Genomic DNA, 20119 nt, shown 5'->3' on the forward strand with positions numbered 1-20119 from the left:
TGATTGCATTAATCTAGGTAATCCTGCAATAAAGCGCTCCTTCCAGAAGGCGCTGTTGCCATCTTCTCTTAAGGTTACTTTTGAGAAGAAGGTGTCCTTATACCATCTGTAATCAGACATGGTAGGACAATAGAGATTAGCGAGCTGACTTGAAGCTCTTTCTCTAAATATGCTAGGATCTCCTATGAAATGAAGTATAATAGTATATATTAATGTTGCTACAGCATCTTCTTCTCCATTTTCTTTTTTCTTTTCTAATATAGTTGATTTATCTTCAGGGGACATGATGTTGTCCCACCAGCCACGTAACTGACCAGTGAAGCCATGAGTAATCATTAATGCAGCATTTCTATCTGTGTTGTTATGGACCTTATAGGCTGTGGCGGCCATAATCATCTTATGAGTAATATCTAATATATTCTGCTCACTAAAACCATCGATATTCCACTCATCAAGGCTAGTTCCACTAAAGGTATTTTGAATGAATTCTTTTCTTTCTTCAAATCTCATGTCAGAATAAGAAGGTCTTGGATAGTAGGCTCTTGTGTTGTTATCTGGACCAAACCTTCTAATTTTATTGATATTTAAATCTTTATCTAAATGATTTATTGAAAGCTTGTTTAACTTTTCTTTCAATTTTTCTACACTTCCTGAGAGATTAAAGGAATTAAATTCTTCCTTGGTGTATTGAGGAATTTTGAAAATAGGAGTTTGTAAAGGGTTTCCTAGAGTAAATGATGAAGAGGATTTTTTGGATGTAGATGGTTCAGGTTTTTGAACCTCCATTCTTCCTAATTGTTTTGACATAACTGTTAACATAGTATTGGCAAAATTTAATTGTTGATGGACTTTGTTAGCTTCTACCTTATAAGGAGATGCTTCGATTTCTTGACCATCTTTTATTGCTATTTTGACTCCAGTTTGTGGAGGGTATTCTGAAGTAATGGTATTATTATCAGGAGTTTTCCAGATAGTATCTATTTTTGTTATTGGATTGACGTTTTTCCAAAAAGGATAATTAAGGTTGTTTTTAATACAATAATTTTCGAACCAATCAAAGAAATAGATGTTTGTTTCAGAAACTTCCATCTCTTCATAATATAAGGTTCTAAGATTTTCAGTTTCTAGCTTGCTAAAATTCTTGAAGTACCATAATCTTTTATCTTTGTTGTATTCAGCCATAAAATCTTTCCTAATGAAATCTTTATTTATTTCAAAACTAGATTTTACTCTACTTAGCATGTTGATTTGAGATGGTGTTGGAGAATAGTTACTAGATTCTTCATCTTGATATATAGGGGTTGCTATACTAGGACTCGATGTTGTATCTATTCCTTTAAGTTTTGATGATACAGAAGATCTTGGAAGATCTACTCTGTATAACTGTTGAGGGGTTCTAATACTAAATGAGTTTGATCTATTCATTCTTAAAGTAAGATTTGCTCCTTCCTGAAACAATTCTCTTACTTGGGTATTATGGACTTTTGGTTGAGGTAGGGAATTCTTGAATACCCATTCCTCAGGAACTTTACTCATAACTTCTTCATGGGTAAGCTTCTTTGGAACTTGTACTGAAGATCTCTTTAGATTTGCTTCTAACATAATAGTTTCTTGTTTAGGTGATGACCTTAAAGCTTTAAAATTATAATTGATTTTTGAAACTTTATAATATACTCTATATATTATTGAGAAAGGATCACTTTCTTCTTCAAAAATATCATTCTTTGCTAATAGATCTAATTGTATGGCATTTTTGGTCCAACTACTTTATATATATATATATGATAAGCAATAATTCAAATGGCCAAACATCTCATTCATTTATTTATTAAAAAAGTTATACTGATAAAACTCAATTCAAATTCATATATATACAAAAGAATACACATAATATCATAGTTTATTTATATATTTTCAATTTTTAATAAAAAATATAACATAAAAACTAATTATCTTAATTCAAGGTAGTCGTTTATGGTTTAAACTCTCAGTTACTAGCTGATGCGTTAGGAGTTTCTTTTGTTCAGGAGTAATCTTTTTGTGGTTTTTTTTATTATTGTCTTTTTTTTGGCTTGCACCAAAAAACATGAGCTTAATCCGCCCCTTTTATTTAATGTGTTGACTGTGGAGTGAAAGGTTAGTCCCGTTTAAGAAGAAAAAAATACAAATTCAATCATATGTTTATTAAAAATTTATCTTAATCTAAATATATTTTAATAGGTTAAAATCTTGTATTAAATTATTTTAATCTACATTCCATTGTATAAAAAAATAGATTAGGTCTGTTTGATTTGAGAAAAAAAATTGTTTTCATTTTTTTTTTCAATTTAGAAAACATGTTTTATTTTGACCTTTTGTTTTCAATTTCACTATTCAAATCGCCACTGGCACCATCATCGTAGCTTTCACCCCACGTGGTCGCCACCATAACCTTCATTGTCTCTGCTCCCACATTCACTGCAAGTGCCACTGCCACCACCACGCCACTGCCACCATCGGTATCGCAACCACCACCGCAACCTCTGTCGCCGCCACGAACACCGTTTTATAGCTCGTCGGTTGGTGGTGGTGGAAACGATGGTGTCAACAACAACAATGGTAATGGCGGTGACATAGTAGTGGCTTGGTGGTGACGACAATGGTGACGACAACAGTGGTGTAGGAGGTAGTTTTGGCGATGACAACGATAATGGTGGTTGTGATAGTGGCAGTAGTGGTGGCGATGATGGTGGTAAAACAAAGTTTTTTGTTTTTTATTTCGATAATATGTTAAAAAATATTTTCTATTTATCAATGAAACATATTTTCAGCTTTATTTTATATTTCTTTTAAAATGAAAAACAGAAAATCAGCAAATCAAATATACCCTTAGATATATAGCAAGATATGACATAGGGATCACGTGAGATTCGTTATAGTTGTTGGGGACTTCCCAATTGGACTGACTGAGTTTTCAAAGAGGAAGTAGGAACACTCCCCTTTACCTTCACGCCTCCTCTACCAAACCCCACAACCCCTCCCCAACTCAGATTGCAAATATTAATATTACCTACAAAACCAACACCACCATTTCACCTTAAACAAAGCATTGTTTGTTTATACTAGATTCCAAGGTATCATTCCCTTTTCTTTTTCTCTCTATATTTTCTCCTTAATTAATTAAATAATTAATCTACTAATCACTATTGTTAATTGTTAATCATATTATTTTGCAGTGTTTTGGTTTCACATATATACACCTTTCAAGGTCTCAGGGGGCATGATCAGCAGCCAACACACTGATTCACACACCAACACTGCGTTCAGCTCCAGGAAAATTCAGATCACCACCCTGACACAAAAGGGTTGTCTCTGATTTTCTGTTTGTTCACTTTTTCAGTTTTTTTCACCTACCCACAAAGGTTTTGGTTGAAAAGATTGGATTTTTGACCTACCCTTTATCTCAAACGACAATGATTTCATCGTTGAGACAACCTAGTATAGGGATCACTGGTTCTGATGTTGTTTTGAGGAGAACACATGCAACAACCTTGCAGACACGGTCGTTTTTACCTTCTCTGTCAAGAGGAAGTGCTCTGAGATCATCATCCATGGTTTCAGTGCATAAGCCACTGCACCTTGCATCTGTTGGTGTTGGAGGAAGCTTTGGGATGAAGAATTTCGAGAATCTGGGAAGGGGTGATGATTTGGTGAAGTGTGGAGCGTATGAGGCTGATAAATCAGAGATTGAAGGTGCAGCAACACCATCTGAGGCTGCTAAGAAGGTGAAAATTGGGATATATTTTGCTACCTGGTGGGCTTTGAATGTGGTGTTCAATATTTATAACAAGAAGGTTTTGAATGCCTACCCTTACCCTTGGCTCACTTCAACTTTGTCACTGGCTTGTGGGTCTCTCATGATGTTGATCTCTTGGGCCACCAGGATTGCAGAGGCACCTAAGACTGATCTTGATTTTTGGAAGTCTCTATTCCCTGTAAGTGTTGAATTGGTTTTTGTTTGTTTCCTGAGATGAAGAAATTGATGGGTGGAAGTGAAAGCTTTGTTTTATATGCTTACATATGCTTGTTTTTGTTTTTACCAATTTGAACACACATCTGGGTATCCATGTTGGTTGATTTGAGGAAAAGAACAAAGAGGGGTGAAAATTTAGTTCACTTTCCATTCAACATAGTCTACTCCTTGTGCATAATGGATTCAGAAAAGTTCTTAAATAGTTTGGTCATCCTCCTTTTATTTGTTTATTTATATTGTGGCCTTAGTCTTGGGTGTTCTTCTCCAGGTTGCTGTTGCACATACAATTGGACATGTTGCGGCGACGGTTAGTATGTCGAAAGTTGCAGTATCATTTACCCATATCATCAAGAGTGGTGAGCCTGCTTTTAGTGTTCTGGTTTCAAGGTTTATTTTGGGTGAGAGCTTCCCTGCGCAAGTCTATCTATCTTTACTTCCAATCATTGGTGGATGTGCACTTGCTGCTGTGACTGAGCTCAATTTCAATATGGTTGGTAAGTAACTTGTTGTTTGAAGGATATGATGTATCTTTTTAATCTTTGTTACAGCTCTGTAGTAAGTTGGAGATAGGATGATAAACTGACTTTAATCTTGAATTTGACTTGAAACAAAAGATAATTTGTGTTTGATTAAATGGGTTATGGTTATACTGCGCAGTGTTATCAAATATCCGCCATGGTGGGTTTTTGCCTCTCGCCATGGCCGATATCCTGCCATAATCCACCATAGTTCGCCATCATTACTTATCAAGTATGGCGGATTTTTGGCTCTCCGCCATTAACAACATTGATACTGCGGTTTTTTTTAGCTATCAAATTGGCCTTTACACTGCACTTTGTTCTTTATTCATGCTAGAGTGTATTCACCAGAGGGTGATTTACTATGATTTTGTAAAGGTGCTGCAAGCAGTTCTTCTTTGAACTCTCCTGACTTTGATTTCATGATTGTTCTCTTCAGGTTTTATGGGGGCTATGATATCAAATTTGGCATTTGTATTCCGGAACATCTTTTCTAAAAAGGGGATGAAGGGAAAGTCCGTCAGCGGAATGAATTACTATGCTTGTTTGTCTATTTTGTCCCTTGCGATTCTCACACCCTTCGCAATTGCTGTTGAAGGACCACAGATGTGGGCCGCTGGATGGCAAACGGCCGTCTCTCAAGTTGGACCCCAGCTAGTATGGTAATTACAAGATGACTACTCACTGCAATGTTTATCCCATTTGTGTTTGCTATCATGTTTGAGCTCATCTTAATGCATGTTGGATACACGGTGGAAAATCACAGTGGAGCAACTTCCCTTAGCTTTTGTGGCTGGCTACCGTGGTTTTCCACCATGTATCCAAACATGCACTTAATCTGTGTGCATTTCTATTTTCACTATCTTGAAAATTTCATAATCTTAGTTTTTCATAACTATTATCGAAATCTTTTTTCTGGCCGCCATATGAGGAAATGCAGAAGTGTTTTATATTGCCTGAATCATTGGTTCATTTTCTTTTAAAAAATGTGTAACACCACTACACCAGTGTGGTTAAGGGTGGAATGGACCAGAAGAAAGAAGTTAGTATCCTGTCCTACCTGAGACAACATAGTGTTCCTGTCTTCCTGATCATGGCCACTGAGCCAAAGATGGCTTAATTTGCTGGTAGTATTAAGGACATCTAGGTTTTTCATCCTCGATGTTTAACAAAGTCAATTGTTTTCTCGAGGTGGTTTGGACCTTATTGATGGGTTCTTGTTATGTTATGGAGTGACTTTAATGTTCACATCTCTATGAGGCCTGAGGGTTAGAGATCCGATATTAGACGTTTAGTCCAGTTGGCTTATATCTCTGCATTAGCTGATTTCTTCTTTATAAATTGGAAAAATATGAACTAACTTCAGAAATTCTTTGTACAGAATATATCAGAACATTTATTGTTTGATACAAACGATTTTCAGCTTCTTTAGTTGCAGGACTGAGATTCTTTTCTGTCTGAAATCAATGACCATGCGCTTATTATAATCTGAGAATTGATAGCCGCATTGATAGCTGATAGACTGTCTGTGAGGAACAATAAACTGGTTACTAACTGCCTGACTTTATATAAGAATGTAATTAAAATGAAAGGCTAAACCATTAGTGCAGTTCACTGTCATTAATGATATCTGGTTCATGTGTTTGAATATTATATCAGAAAATAGGGTTTATCCATCCTTGTTCTGATTGTGTTATCTGTTGTTCTCATCCTCTAATTTTGGTTTTGAAAGTTTCCACGCCTCTCCATACTACGACTAAACATATGGCTGGTAACAGGTGGGTAGCAGCTCAGAGTGTATTCTATCATCTATACAATCAGGTGTCATACATGTCTCTGGATGAGATCTCTCCCTTGACATTTAGCATCGGAAACACCATGAAACGTATATCCGTCATAGTGTCTTCAATTATCATCTTCCAAACACCAGTTCAGCCCGTCAATGCTCTTGGAGCTGCTATTGCTGTCTTCGGAACCTTCTTATATTCACAGGTATTTTATAGTGTAATCGAATATCCGTCACTCTCATTGTTTATTGACCCTTTGGCCATATCATTTACCACTTCAAGAAAATGCTATTTTCATTCAAAACATGAAACACTGATAGCGTTACATATTATTGGTTGGAGAATACATTGCAAAGAGATAATTTGTTTAGGGTGTTCATGGATGAATTTGAATTCCCTGCAGTCAGGGTATTTGTAAATTCACGCAATCAAGGAATTTGAGTCGTTCGATCAAAGATCTGACACAGCTAAAATTTTAAGTTTATCTGTGCCGTCTGATCTTGATGAAATTTATGAGCTGACCGATCTTGATCAAACGGGTTATGTTCTTTGGCTGCGGGAATGTATGATTGCCCTGACTGCAGGTAACTCAAATCTTTTGGATAGCATTAGGATTTTAAATTAAGGGGTTGTAAAAACATTTGATTCAGTTAGAGTTTACAATAAAAAAAAAAAGTGGAGGCTTAAGGTAGAGCTGGGTGTACATGTGCCTCAGCGGCTCAGCCTTCCCATCTACTGGTGCTATCTAAAGTTAGGTGATCCAGTGTTTTCAGGGTAGCTAGAGTTTGAATTCAACCTAACTCCCTTTGGTTTGAACTTTGGACCTACCTTTTTTATTCCTTTTCCAAGATAATTTAACATGAGTTAGCTCACCTTTTTGAGTTTCCAAAGTTGACCGCACCAAATACTTGAGCATGTGCTTTGGTTGATACCTTCACCCTGAGGCTGCTGCTAATAGGATCTTCTATGGTACTACTAAAGTAGTTGCCGTGTGGGGCCTTAGAATATAGAGGAGGAAAAGCAGGTTTAGAAGCAAAACAGAATTTTGATTAGCATTCTAAATGTGTTTTTCATTTAGAAATGACAATTTTGATTGGCGTGTATACTTATTCTCTTATTGTACTGATTTTTCGCAGGCGAAACAATAGAGTTGGGATTTGTTGTGCTCAACCATGGACAAGGAAGTGGATTTTGAAATGTGACTGCTGGATTTTTGTAAGACTAGGATGATCCGGCTGTGAGGGCATCTGTAGATAATAATAAGAATAATGCTTCTGAGGAACATTATCATAAGACATGCTTAGTTAGATTCTTTGAAATGTCAATGAGTTGAAATAATGCTTTTGTTTATTTAGTCTGAGAATATAATTTCTCAAAACATTGTTTACTATAAGGAGTTTTAAAATATGATTCGAATGATCTATTTAATGCTTGCTTGTTGTGATTCACAAAATATATAAATATTCGATGACATTAATTTCGATGCAACTTGGGATTGAATATAACAGGGGCATTGTTACCTTTTTATAATATTCTTAGCAGACAGAGGTGCATTGTATTTGTGGCCCTTTCATTTGTCTGGCCTTTCCATGTGATGTGAGCTTTGTCCAGTGAGAAACCGACCCTTCCCTTTTCTAAAGGAAAATAATTCATACATATTTTATTACACTTCCACCTATTGAAATATAAAGTAGAAGAGAGAAACCGTGAGATATGATAGATGATGTAATAGGAAAAGAACAGTGAAAAGGGTAGAAAAAAGTGAGTAAATTAGATGGAAGAGAATGAGTGTGAATGTATCAAAACCTTTTTTTTTCTAAATGAGATATATGTACTCATTTGTGCGTGTCATTAGCATTTGCATTTTCAATTCATTCACCTGTTCTCTCTCTTTTTGTTTTCGAAGACAAAATAGAATTTTGATGAAGATAATTGTGATTTTGTAAAGAAAAAAAACAGGATGGGCTTTATTGTATTAAATTGTTTTCGTAATTCTAACTCAACGTGGTAAAGGCCAAAGATCTTCGCAAGGGGTGCATACATTCGAGTTTCAATCTAAAGGTTTTAAGATTAAAAACCACTTTTAACCACTAGTGACAGCACCCATTGCGTTTATTCAAGATGTTTGTGTCTGTCTATACATGTACTTAATCCTATCATGACAAACTTTATGAGAGGATCCAACATTGACTTCAATTAAAAATTTCTCAAAAGACTAAGAAAAATGTTAAAGAGGGTGACAAAAGAGACTGTCACTAGTGATTAAAAGTGGTTTTAATCTTAAAACCTTTAGATTGAAACTCGAACGTATGCATCCCTTGCGTTTATTCAAGATGTTTGTGTCTGTCTATACATGTACTTAATCCTATCATGGCAAACTTTATGAGAGGATCCAACATTGACTTCAATTAAAAATTTCTCAAAAGACTAAGAAAAATGTTAAAGAGGGTGACAAAAGAGACTGTCACTAGTGGTTAAAAGTGGTTTTTAATCTTAAAACCTTTAGATTGAAACTCGAACGTATGTACCCCTTGCGTTTATTCAAGATGTTTGTGTCTGTCTATACATGTACTTAATCCTATCATGACAAACTTTATGAGAGGATCTAACATTGACTTCAATTAAAAATTTCTCAAAAGACTAAGAAAAATGTTAAAGAGGGTGACAAAAGAGAGGAGATAGAACCAGCTTCATGAAGACTATCTGAGTCTATAAAGGAACAGCATCAAGGTTCCATGTTCCAACTTCAGCTTCCATGCCATAAGAACAAGTAACCATCAATAGATGATAGCAATTCTGGTCCCCAAAACAAAGATTATTCATGCGGGTGGTGGGAATAAGAGGTGATAGGAGTGGTGAACTCATTCCAGTGAAAGTGCTGCAGAGACTAGTTTGTTTATAGGGGCTATTGTGGATGATGTTTTTGAGATTGAAGTTTTTTGTGGATAAGGTTTGCATCAATAGAAGCCAGAAGTAAACAGGTTATCTACAATTCTTCCAAAATAGTGTGCGTCACCGTGGGAATTCCTCTCCAAATTCCGGTTCATGAATGCCAATGGGCCTTCAGTTTTGGTGCATGTGTATTAATAGTTTTTTTAGAATATAGTATCTACTACCGACAATCGTGACTAATTCCCTCATCACAGGTGTTTGCACTAAACAATGAACAGTTTGCCACGAAATGTGCCTCATCCTTACAGTAAGGATCGAATCCCCGACCTCATGGTTAAGGGACGATGTCAGAAACTACCCTGCCATACTGCATAATATATTTTTAATAGTCTAATACATAAATATTACTTGACAAACAAAAAAATGAAAAAAAAAAGTGAAAGAAAAAGAATGGAAAGTTTTTTTGAAAGATAGAAGGGAAAGTTATATGATTTTTAGGTTGTTTGTTATAAGAGAATATGAAAATAAAAGTGAAAGAAAAAAGCATGATATAATCAAAAAAATGAAAAAAGCATGATGAAAAATTATTATTTTATTATTTTTATACAAATACTAGAAAATAATGTATCTTACTTTTAAATTTATATTAAAATTTAAAATGATTTTAAAATATGTTTTTTAAATGATTTAATTTATATGTACAGACAGTGTAAAGAGTATTAGACAGACATTCAATTATATTTTACCATATTTCTTATTTTTATAGTTTTTTATTTTAATTTTTTAATAATTTGCTAAAATAATGAATTTTGATTGAATATTTGTGCAAAAAAGTTTTACACTGCCAACGAATACTTATTAAACTTTTTTTTTAAAAATTCATTTAAATTTTAGTATTATAATGTGCACTTTATCCTTCAAAAAATTGTTGACATCATAAAAGGTATAGCAAATCAAGTGAAATTAATTAAAATAAAAGAAAATAAAACGAATCAATTAAAAGCTTTCATTACACACCAACTTAACATGGGTTATTCACATGGCTATTGTTGATATTGCACCTAAAACATGGGTTATACACACCAACTCTTTGTCACCTCTAACTTCTTGAGTTGATATCATTTTACTCACCCGACATTTTCTTTCTTTTTACATTTTGTTGAGCAATCAGACTAGAGGGTTGGGATAGGTTTCCAACTTTCCATGTCTTCTTTTCACACAATCTTTCTTTCTTTCCATGTTTTCTTTTCACACATGATAAAAGTTAACCAAATTTTGCACATCCTAGGATAGGGCGAGTGCTAATCCATCAATTAACATCCCCAGTAGCAAGCGAGGTTGCCATCATTATAGATGAAACTCTGGATAGATGCTCAAGGAATTCAAATATCTACTGGCTGTAATAATGCTAGACCTTGTTGGCAGAATTTGTCTTGTTAATATAAGGAAGGTGTGAGTAAAAACACAAAATTAACATTCTTATTTTTTTTCTATCCTAAGGAGGCTGATTGCTTTCATAAAACAATTTCCAATTTTATTTCTTATTTCATTTTGAATTATAAAAATATCATTTCAGTTTTACTTTATTTTCAATCACAAACTTTAGTATAGGAAATACTGAAAATAAGATCGAATTCTTCTTGTAATTATAATTCAAAACAAGAAAAAGGACAAAAACCTGATATTATAAAGTTCCTGTTATCGGTGGCGGAGCCAGGATTTTCGTGAAGCCTGAGAAAATTTTAGAAGGAAAATCCACACGTGATACAATATATAAATAGTTATAAACCGAAATAAAAGAGACTCGTTAATTTGCCAACAAAAGTATAGCTAACCCAATTTTCATAGCTTAAATGAAGCAAAATTAACATGTATTAAAGAGATAATGATAGAAGAAAACAAGCAATTGGGTTGTTTAATGAAGATTATACTCAATTAACATAGTGAGAGGGGGAGCAAAATTGCAAAAAGCCAAAAACAGAGAATTGAGTTGTTCAATGGAGACAAGATTAAAGAAAGGGAATGTCAAATTGAAAACAGAACCAGTATACAATTTAAAGACAGGGAAAACATCATGCCCTTTTGCAATATCAAAACATCACCACGTTATCTCTTCTCAATCTACAATTTATTTTTGTAATTTGACTTCTAGGCTTTAGCCACATCCACTACTTTTAGGCTTTATAGCCACACTTCTTTACTCATCAGCTGCATAATTTGACTTCACCAATCCCTCCCAAGTCCCACCCACACTATATACCTATACAGATTTGGAAGTGGCAGAAGCAGCATGTCACAAGCCTCTGGCTGTTAAAAGGTTTCAATATACATGAAAAACCATGGAAAATGAAATCTGAATAAAACTGAATCTGTTGTCATTACTTTGAGATGTAACACATAGATTTAGAATCTTCTTCACAAATTGTACCTTAACCATATATACTCCAATAATCATGAGTGTTTTTCATTTGCTTCAATAGTATAACTCTTTTCCACTTGACATTTATGTTATTAAACTCATTATTATGAGTATTTTTGAGATTTGCCAAAGTTTTACTCATAAACATATAGGGGTTGTTTCAACAAAAAAGAAAACGAAAAATTCAACCAACAATTGGAAGTGGCAGAAGACAGGACGTATATACCTTGCTGGAAAAATTCAACCAACAACCCTGCTACCCTAGCCTCAAACAGACCCAAAACCCCACCACATCCCAAAACACACAAAAAAACCAGCATCACCAATGAAACACAGTAAATGACAATAAAAAATGCTGAAAATTTCCTTAAAGTCATATAAAGCAAGTAAAATAGAACTAGGAAGCAACATCTAGAGACTAGAGTCGTTTTCCCCATTACACGGTTAGCACCAACATAGCTAGAGAGAACTTGGGACAACAGAGAGAGGAAGAAGCAGAATCAACATACCTAATAGAACAAGAGAGAGAGGCAGAAGCAAGCACAAGGGCAGAGGAAAACGAGAGAGAAGAAGAAGAATAGAAGACAATGTGCGTTTCAGAATTTCAGAGAAGGTGTGCCGTGTGCGTGAGACGATGAGAGGAAAACGTGCAGTCACTGCAGTGTGCAAGGACAGAGCCATCTGTATTTGTTTTTGCCCATTTGAATTTTTTCTTTTCTCAAAAAAGGGCTTGCGGCCCAAGTAAAAAAAAAAATTGGCAAGAAGCCTGGGCATGTGCCCAGCCTTGCCGGAGCCTGGCTCCGCCCCTGCCTGTTATGCGCGCGAGATATAAGGAAGAGTTAGGCCCTTACCTTGCATTGTTATAAGAGGCTGATTCTGACTCAATTCTGTGACCACAAAGTCACAAGACAACTTTACCGTTACGCCAAGGCTCCCCTCATAATTCAAAACAAGAAATGAAAATAAAATGGAAACAGAAACCAAACATGTACTTCTTTCCAATGTCAAATTTCAAAGTCATAAGTAATAGGTTATTGCTCTATGCATTAGAAAGCAAGCATTGATTAGGAGGTTTCAAATTATAAACTTGTTATCATTCTCTCTAGCTCTCAACAGAGGCAAAAGCTTCATGCAGCAAGTTTCCACAGCAGGTTGTCATTGCATTCACCACATTTTATCGTGTTATTCAAAACAGAAGTACATTACATATTGAATAGCCGCAGTTCTGTGACCCAAAATATACAATGGTTCTTTAACCACTTGATTTAGCACAGTAAAACTCAACCTTATCCTGTCTCTTAATTAAAATAGTATGAAAATGAAGTCTATTCAAGAGCTAAAACACTGGTCTACACAAGAACATGAACTACTCAAATTTCAAACCTTCAAGTACTTGATAGCAGTTTGAACATCCTTATCACCTCGGCCACTGAAGTTAAGCACAACCTTGGTTCCATTAGGAAGGGTTGGACACACTTTCTCTAGGTATGCCAACGCATGAGATGTCTCCAGAGCTGGAATTATGCCTTCAAGTCGTGAAACTCTCTTGAAAGCTACACATACAAAACATCCAAACATGAGATAGAACCACATAAGAAAACGGAACTTGATTCACTGCAGCCCCTTTTTGACGAGTTACTACATTCATGCAATATGACCTCAATAATTTAGATGTTAAACATATGAGCCGTCAGGTCATAATTGAACGGCTTGGATTTGTGACATGGATCATAACACACAAAACATCCAAACATGAGATAGAAACACATAAGAAGAAAACAGAACTTGATTCACTGCAGTCCCTTTTTGACGAGTTACTACATTCATGCAGTATGATCACAATAATTTAGATGTTAAACATGTGAATCGTCTGGTCATAATTGAACAGCTTGGATTTGTGACTGCAATGCAAACATTAGTCTATGTAAAATTTATGCAGAATAAAGTGACAAGGCAAACAAAAGGGAAGACTTAGTCAAGACTCAAGAGCCAAGACTACTGGAATACAACAAAAACCAACACCAAGCCTTTTCCAACTAGAAGGGGTAAGTTACATGGATCATAAGACACCATAAAACATTTGAAAAAGTGAGGAAATGAGAGTTACCATTCTCATATAATAGAATCTCTAAGCAATTATAAAGCACAATTGAACAAAATCAGTATGCGAAAGCAAAGGAGGCAGAGACATAAATCATGACAACTAAAACTCAAGATACATGCAATTTTCACTTCATACAAAACATTTTTCATCCAAATGTGCAATCAGTGACGGATCTATGTAGACAAGTATGAGGGCAAGTGCCCTCACTTGAATATGAAAAAATGCATTAGAAAAAAAATTGAGTAGTAAAAGTATGCGGTTTTTTGTAATTTCTTAGATAAAAATTGCCCTCACTTATGTTTTACATTGCTAAATGCCCTCACTTGTATCTCACATTGTTAAATGCTCTCACTTCAGTAGTAAAAATATGTGATTTTTGGTGGCCCCTTTGGTAAAAAATGTTTTCACGTGTGTCTATTTTGGTAAAATATGTCCTCACTTCTAATAGCATATGTTAATTTTTTTTATTACGAATTTATATGTATATACTGCCCTCACTGCATAAAATTTCTGGATCCGTCACTGTGTGCAATCATGTGTTATATGAAAGCAACAAGCTCAAGGGCTACCTTCCAATGCTTCTTCATCAGTGATGCTATAATATTCAGCACGCCCTAAATCCTTCAAAAAGCTATGTTCAGGTCCAACGCCAGGGTAGTCCAAGCTGCATAATTTTTTCAAAGCATAATTACACAATCAGAACAGGCAGAATCTGAGCAGACATAAGAAACCCGATAACAAATGATCAGTCAGATTAATTACCCTGCACTGATAGAGTGAGGCTCGACTATTTGGCCATCATCATCCTGAAGCAAATAGCTCATAGCTCCATGCAAAACCCCAACTTCTCCCTTCGTTAATGTCGCAGCATGCTTGCCACTGTCCAGGCCAAATCCAGCAGCCTCCACACCAATTAGCCTAACATCTTTGTCATCAACAAATTCATGGAAAAGTCCCATGGCGTTTGAACCTCCACCAACACAAGCAATCAGGACATCTGGTAGCCCTCCCCATTTTTCCAAAGCTTGCTTTCTGGTTTCCTTGCCAATCACAGCATGAAACTCCCTTACCATCATTGGATATGGATGCGGCCCAGCCACAGAACCCAAAATATAATGAGTAGTCTCTACATTAGTCACCCAGTCCCTTATAGCCTCTGATGTAGCATCCTTGAGAGTGGCAGTCCCGGCATGGACAGGTCTCACCTATATGACAGTATTATCCTATTAGATAGACTGATGAATATATCATACTTTTCAACTGTAGATCTACTAAATTCAATATGTAGCAAATATGTTCAGGCACATCAGATAGTCACATCCAACACCATGTCCAATACCAGATAAAGAGTACACAATTTCCCTGATGACCAAAGTAATACAACAATGCACCTTTTTTTACATAAATCAATCAAAATTTAGACTTCGATGCTACAATTGGTCAAACATGATCACTAATACTGATACGGAGTTGAAATTTTGTTTTTTGCTAATAACAATCACAGAACTATCTCGTCTTGTCCGAAGTATTACATACATTATGCGCTTTGTTGTGTCATTTAGCATTGTGCACCTGTACATGTACAATACGAAAATCGTTTCTAAAAAATGGCATATATCAAGTGCAAAGTTAAATCTACTTTCAAGAACAAAATCATACACATACACTTCTACAAGCATGAATATACTGCTTCAAACTTTCAAATTCACCAGTAACTTCAACCAATTTGTGAACCTCAGCACATTAGGACTAATTGTCTTCTCATATGTAAATTATTAACACCAGTGGATCAGAAAAGATTAGCACAAAAAGAGTATTTTACCCATACGTCAAGCTCAAAAGATAACTGTGCAAAAGACTAGGTCTAACAAATAAGGAATGATGAAAATCTTATACATGATACGATCTTATCCCGATAAATGTATATTTAAAAATAATAAACAAACATATATAAGACGTTTGTTTGCAACAGGAAACACATGAAGGTAATACATAAATCAATTATAACAGAATATATTTATTTAAGGAGACAATCTTTGGAGACAAAGTAAATATAGTTAAAAGGATAAACATGACATCTATCATAACCTGTAATGGTGCATTCTTAAAAAGACTAACAAATGACAACCTTAGCCATGCTATTAGTCTTCAGCCAATGATCATTCATATAAGTCATGAAAAACAACAAATATAACTATATAAGAATACACACCTTTTTATTTCGGAGTATTTGTACCATTTTTTTGTTATTTTCAACAAGCAAGAGACTAGATATTGGATATATCAACCTATCCAAATGTAACAATAATAACAACTGATATACCTCAGCACCAAGAAGACGCATCCTGAAAACATTGAGTGCCTGCCTTTCCATATCCTGTGCACCCATATAAATAATGCATTCTAGACCAAATCGAGCACATACAGTTGCAGTGGCAACTCCATGCTGACCGGCTCCAGTTTCAGCAATAATGCGTTTCTTGCCTAAACTCTTGGCAAGCAAAGCCTGGGCAACAGCATTGTTAATTTTGTGAGCCCCGGTGTGATTAAGATCTTCCCTCTTCAGATAAATGTGAGGCCCTTCACCATTAGGCCTCTTGTAGTGCTCTGTCAACCTTTCTGCAAAATAAAGAGGACTCTCCCGACCAACATAATCTTTTAGAATTCCAGCCAGCTCTCTCTGCAATTAAAAGTATCAATCTCAGAAAATTTCCACCACCTTTCCTTCCAAGAAATTACATTTATAGCTGCTGAATGTTAAAGTACAATAAGAATGAGAGAATGAGCTGTGTGTCCAAAAAATTATTGTACTTCAAAATGACAAGATTGGATGTAACCCTTGGTTCTATTGTTTAACTCTTTTTATGGAACTGAAAAAGTATAGACCAAAAAATGAGCTGAAGAATAAAACTATTCAAATTTTCACAAAAATGCAAATTTCTCAAGTATCCAAATTTGAAGAAGCAGCAAAAAGGAAAAGGAAATAAAAAATCAAATATTGTACTTTAAAATGACAAGATTGGATGTAACCCTTGGTTCTTCCTACATCAAAAACTTAATCTCATCTCAGTTTCAAGCAATGCTCCACTTTCATGACAAAACAAAGAGGATTCTATTCAACAAACAAAATAACATTCCCATAAACATGTTAAACTCTCAAAAGAAAACAACAACAAAAACAAAATAGCTACCAACAGCACCACATTTCAATAATCAATAGCGGCAAGCCCAAAAAACACTATTTCGAGCGCTATTGCAACGCTATAGTAGCGGTGAATAGTGGAGTAGCGGTGAACCCCCAAGGCACTACGCTATAGGCTATTGCGCCGCTAAAGCGCGCTATTAACAAGCCTGGTAACACTAACAAACATTGTGCAAAGTGTAAAACTAAACTCAATAAAACAAAATTTCAGCATAAACCCACATCACAAGGGACACAAATCTATAACTAAATCCAATGAAGTTGCTTCATAGAATCCAAAAACATAACATTTCCCTTAAAACAAAACAAAAATGGTTTGGTAACAGAACCTGAAAATCCTCATCAGCAGTGAGGGAATGAAACGCCGCCTCAAGCTCGGTGAGAGCGTGCATTAGAGTTTCAGGGACATACTTGCCACCAAACTTCCCAAACCTGCCAAATGAATCAGGTCTCTGATGCAGAAGCGCCCCATTGTTGAGCTCGACGCGTTGCTCCAGTGGAAGAACAGAGGCAGGGTCTCTTGTGAGGGAGCAGGAGACAGAAGAAGAAGGGGTTCTGGGAGCTGCAAACTTGAGCAGGTTTGAGGAGAAATGGGAAGATGGGTATGGCTCTTTTGGAATGGAAAGCAACCTTGAAGGTGAGTTGAGGCTTGCAATGGAGGAGGTAGCCATGGCGATTTTTCAATTGCCGGTGAAGATGTGTGTGGTTTCTGAAACAAATGGTTTATGAAATGGGGATTTTGGTATTTATATTATATGGGTTGTTGAGATCATGGAGAAATGGGGATTTTGTCTTTGTGTGCCGTGGAGAATGCATGAACCACGAGCAGGTTTGTTTAAGGGGAAAAATGTAAGATTAGTGTAACTTTTTTTTTTCTAGAGGATTTAGGTAATTACTAATTAGTTAGTATATAGTATTCAAAATAGCTTTTTTAAAAAATAAAAAGATATTTTGTATTCTATTTTTAGACAAATGTATAAGATGTTTGGGAGTTGGGTTATAAGGAGGCGGTGTGTTTTTCAACATTGAGGAAAATTGAAAAACATCTACTTTCAAATTGTTTATGGTGTATTAATTATTTAACTTTTTTATTTTTTGTATTTACCTTGTATTAACAAAGATGAGGTTTATGTTTTTGTAGGTGAAGTTCCATCTCCGCTGCATCATCAGTTACATGCTCTTTACCCTCACCAATTGCTCCATGAATACTAAGGACCTATATTTCAATGCAGACAAAGGTAAACTTTCTCCCCTTCAAGTTCAATTCTTTTTTCCCAATTAACCCCATTCATTTATGTTTCCTCAGCCTTGGCGAGCCATTTTCTCACCAACATCACAGATGCCTAGGTAAACCTTCCCCTTTCCCCTTTGATTCTCTCAACTCAACTCTTATTCCTTTCAACTCTCACATGAAACATAAAAAATTGACACTGCTTTTCCCTTATCCCTTTCTCTTTTTGCAACATTGATCTGCTACTATATTGATTAATCATTAGAGTAAAGCATATCAATGGAACACATATGATGATAAGGTATAGCTGTGATGAAATCCTGTCGGCTCCTCACAGTTTCTCTGAAGGTATCATTTGTGTTTGTGGATGTCTGTGTGTTCTAAATCAAATTTGGTTCCTTTATCAGAGATTGGGATTCATTGTTTTGCTATGGATATGCACAATATTAGGGGGAGGGTCTGAAGCTTTGTTTTCTTTAATATATCTTCTTCATAGTTTTGATTCCTTTGGCTACAAATGTTAAATTACAAAACATAATAGAAAAAATAACCAAACTAGATGGTAATGGTGATTAATTAATTATTTGGTTAATCTGTGGAGGGTTAAAAACAACATTTCCTATAGAAAAGAGTTTGGAATGTTATATAACTGAGTAAATAATGCTGATAATTGGCCTGTAAGAGTAGAGTGACACATCTTAAATAAATAAGACTTGAAGATCAGCAAAAGAGAGATGACATTGCAATTTTGCAATCCCCATGTCCTATATCATCCATCAAATTCTATTATTTGCCCCTCCCAATGGAATGAAAATATACGCTCCCTCAAATGAACTCTTTGTTAATTAGTTTTCTCTATTATTTGAGAAAGAAAAATTTTCCATCAAGCTTCATGGCCCCAAGTGTTGATGAAGTAGCTGATCTGAATGCCTCTTTAAAAGAAGGTATTTGTCTTGCTCTTCAAATGTAAACAACAAAAAGATCTCAATTCTGTATTTTGTAACATAAATTGCTAGACAGTTTGATTTTTTAGGAAATTTTTGTGTGTTATTTTTATGATTTTGACATTGACAATATGATCCATGCTGACAGATCTCTGATGGTCCATTGGAATGGTATGAATGGCTTCCAAGTTCCATCCACAAATTCTTCGCTTTGCCCACGTCTTAAAATTCTGATAGAAGAATGTTTACTGCTCTTTTGGTTTCGAACCTCTCCTAGAATATTTATTGCTGCTCTTCTTCCTTGAACCATGCTTTTCCCTGCCACTTTTCCCCGCAAGGTATGAATTTCTTAAAGTGAAAAATTGTGTATATCTGAGCTTGATCCACATTCCTTTTTTGCAGCTTGCTTTGTACAATTTGGAATCATGTCTTCGTGCACCATTGAGTCTGATCTTGATATGCTGAGTTAAGGGTTTATGGTATTTCCCGCGAATATATATGGTTAGAGTTGTGCCTAGGATTGAGGGTTGATGGAACACCGTATTTGATTCTGATAATGGTACATTGCTAAAAGTTTGCTGCTAATTTTGATTGGTACATTGCTAAAGTTTTATTATCTACATGATCTAGATTTTGATCATAGATTTTCCCCTTACGTTGAATGGTTCTTTTTTTTTTTTGTGTTTGAAGCAATATGTACACTTATAGTATATTCTAATACTGATAGAACAACTCAAACCTAAATATTTTTTTGATGTTTATTTTTACATATCTGCCTTTGGAGGGTGTGGGTTGCGAAAGAAGATTTGGTAAATATCAGTCTTTAGATGCTCATATCTAGCATGTGATTTAAAAGATGACCTTTGATGATATAGAAGTGGATAACCAAGCTGTCATTTTTAGGATGAAAAATTTCTTTGGATATAATATGTGAAGGAAATGAAGAGTTGGTGGAACTTTTGAAAATTCTATTAAAGAAGAAATGAAATATGAATGCTTCCTCCTTATGA

General features: G+C 35.3%; 2 protein-coding genes and 3 long non-coding RNA genes across 8 annotated transcripts; 2 read left to right on the forward strand and 3 right to left on the reverse strand.

Moving 5' to 3' along the window:
- Window positions 1–2960: 2960 nt before the first annotated feature.
- On the forward strand, window positions 2961–7745 carry LOC130721898 (glucose-6-phosphate/phosphate translocator 1, chloroplastic-like). Its single transcript, XM_057572492.1, has 6 exons — window positions 2961–3113; window positions 3216–3974; window positions 4281–4506; window positions 4970–5192; window positions 6309–6522; window positions 7454–7745. Exons 2-6 carry the CDS (start codon window positions 3453–3455, stop codon window positions 7463–7465), a joined length of 1197 nt encoding a protein of 398 aa, XP_057428475.1. The 5' UTR covers window positions 2961–3113; window positions 3216–3452; the 3' UTR covers window positions 7466–7745.
- Window positions 5872–9379, reverse strand: LOC130721899 (uncharacterized). The gene is made up of 3 exons (XR_009013685.1): window positions 9003–9379; window positions 7838–7992; window positions 5872–6056 (listed from the first exon to the last, which is right to left on the reverse strand). It is a non-coding gene; the product is annotated as an uncharacterized LOC130721899 (long non-coding RNA).
- On the reverse strand, window positions 6111–7564 carry LOC130721900 (uncharacterized). Its single transcript, XR_009013686.1, has 2 exons — window positions 7424–7564; window positions 6111–7315 (listed from the first exon to the last, which is right to left on the reverse strand). It is a non-coding gene; the product is annotated as an uncharacterized LOC130721900 (long non-coding RNA).
- A 3375-nt stretch (window positions 9380–12754) lies between the features above and the next one.
- Window positions 12755–17736, reverse strand: LOC130723420 (tryptophan synthase beta chain 1-like). Its single transcript, XM_057574465.1, has 5 exons — window positions 17264–17736; window positions 16056–16412; window positions 14495–14937; window positions 14302–14396; window positions 12755–13181 (listed from the first exon to the last, which is right to left on the reverse strand). The coding sequence occupies exons 1-5, from the start codon at window positions 17603–17605 to the stop codon at window positions 13006–13008; spliced, it is 1413 nt and encodes a 470-aa protein (XP_057430448.1). The 5' UTR covers window positions 17606–17736; the 3' UTR covers window positions 12755–13005.
- A 247-nt stretch (window positions 17737–17983) lies between these two features.
- On the forward strand, window positions 17984–19749 carry LOC130726794 (uncharacterized). 4 transcript variants are annotated; one of them, XR_009015001.1, is made up of 5 exons: window positions 17986–18172; window positions 18241–18281; window positions 18431–19109; window positions 19258–19447; window positions 19512–19749. It is a non-coding gene; the product is annotated as an uncharacterized LOC130726794 (long non-coding RNA). The 4 variants fall into 4 exon arrangements; XR_009014999.1 differs by having other exon boundaries at window positions 17984–18172; window positions 18241–19109; XR_009015000.1 differs by having other exon boundaries at window positions 17988–18281.
- Window positions 19750–20119: the final 370 nt, after the last annotated feature.

The sequence above is a fragment of the Lotus japonicus genome, chromosome 6 (genome assembly GCF_012489685.1).
Source record: "Lotus japonicus ecotype B-129 chromosome 6, LjGifu_v1.2".
NCBI lineage: Eukaryota > Viridiplantae > Streptophyta > Magnoliopsida > Fabales > Fabaceae > Lotus > Lotus japonicus.

Excerpts from the sequence above, each read along its gene's own strand:
- LOC130721898 (XM_057572492.1), top strand. The coding sequence starts at position 3,453 with ATGATTTCATCGTTGAGACAACCTAGTATAGGGATCACTGGTTCTGAT. Across the intron at positions 3,975-4,280 it reads TTTGGAAGTCTCTATTCCCT|GTTGCTGTTGCACATACAAT; the intron begins GTAAGTGTTGAA and ends GTTCTTCTCCAG. Across the intron at positions 4,507-4,969 it reads GCTCAATTTCAATATGGTTG|GTTTTATGGGGGCTATGATA; the intron begins GTAAGTAACTTG and ends TGTTCTCTTCAG.
- LOC130723420 (XM_057574465.1), bottom strand. The coding sequence starts at position 17,605 with ATGGCTACCTCCTCCATTGCAAGCCTCAACTCACCTTCAAGGTTGCTT. Across the intron at positions 14,938-16,055 it reads TGCGTCTTCTTGGTGCTGAG|GTGAGACCTGTCCATGCCGG; the intron begins GTATATCAGTTG and ends ACTGTCATATAG. Across the intron at positions 14,397-14,494 it reads CCTCACTCTATCAGTGCAGG|CTTGGACTACCCTGGCGTTG; the intron begins GTAATTAATCTG and ends AAAATTATGCAG.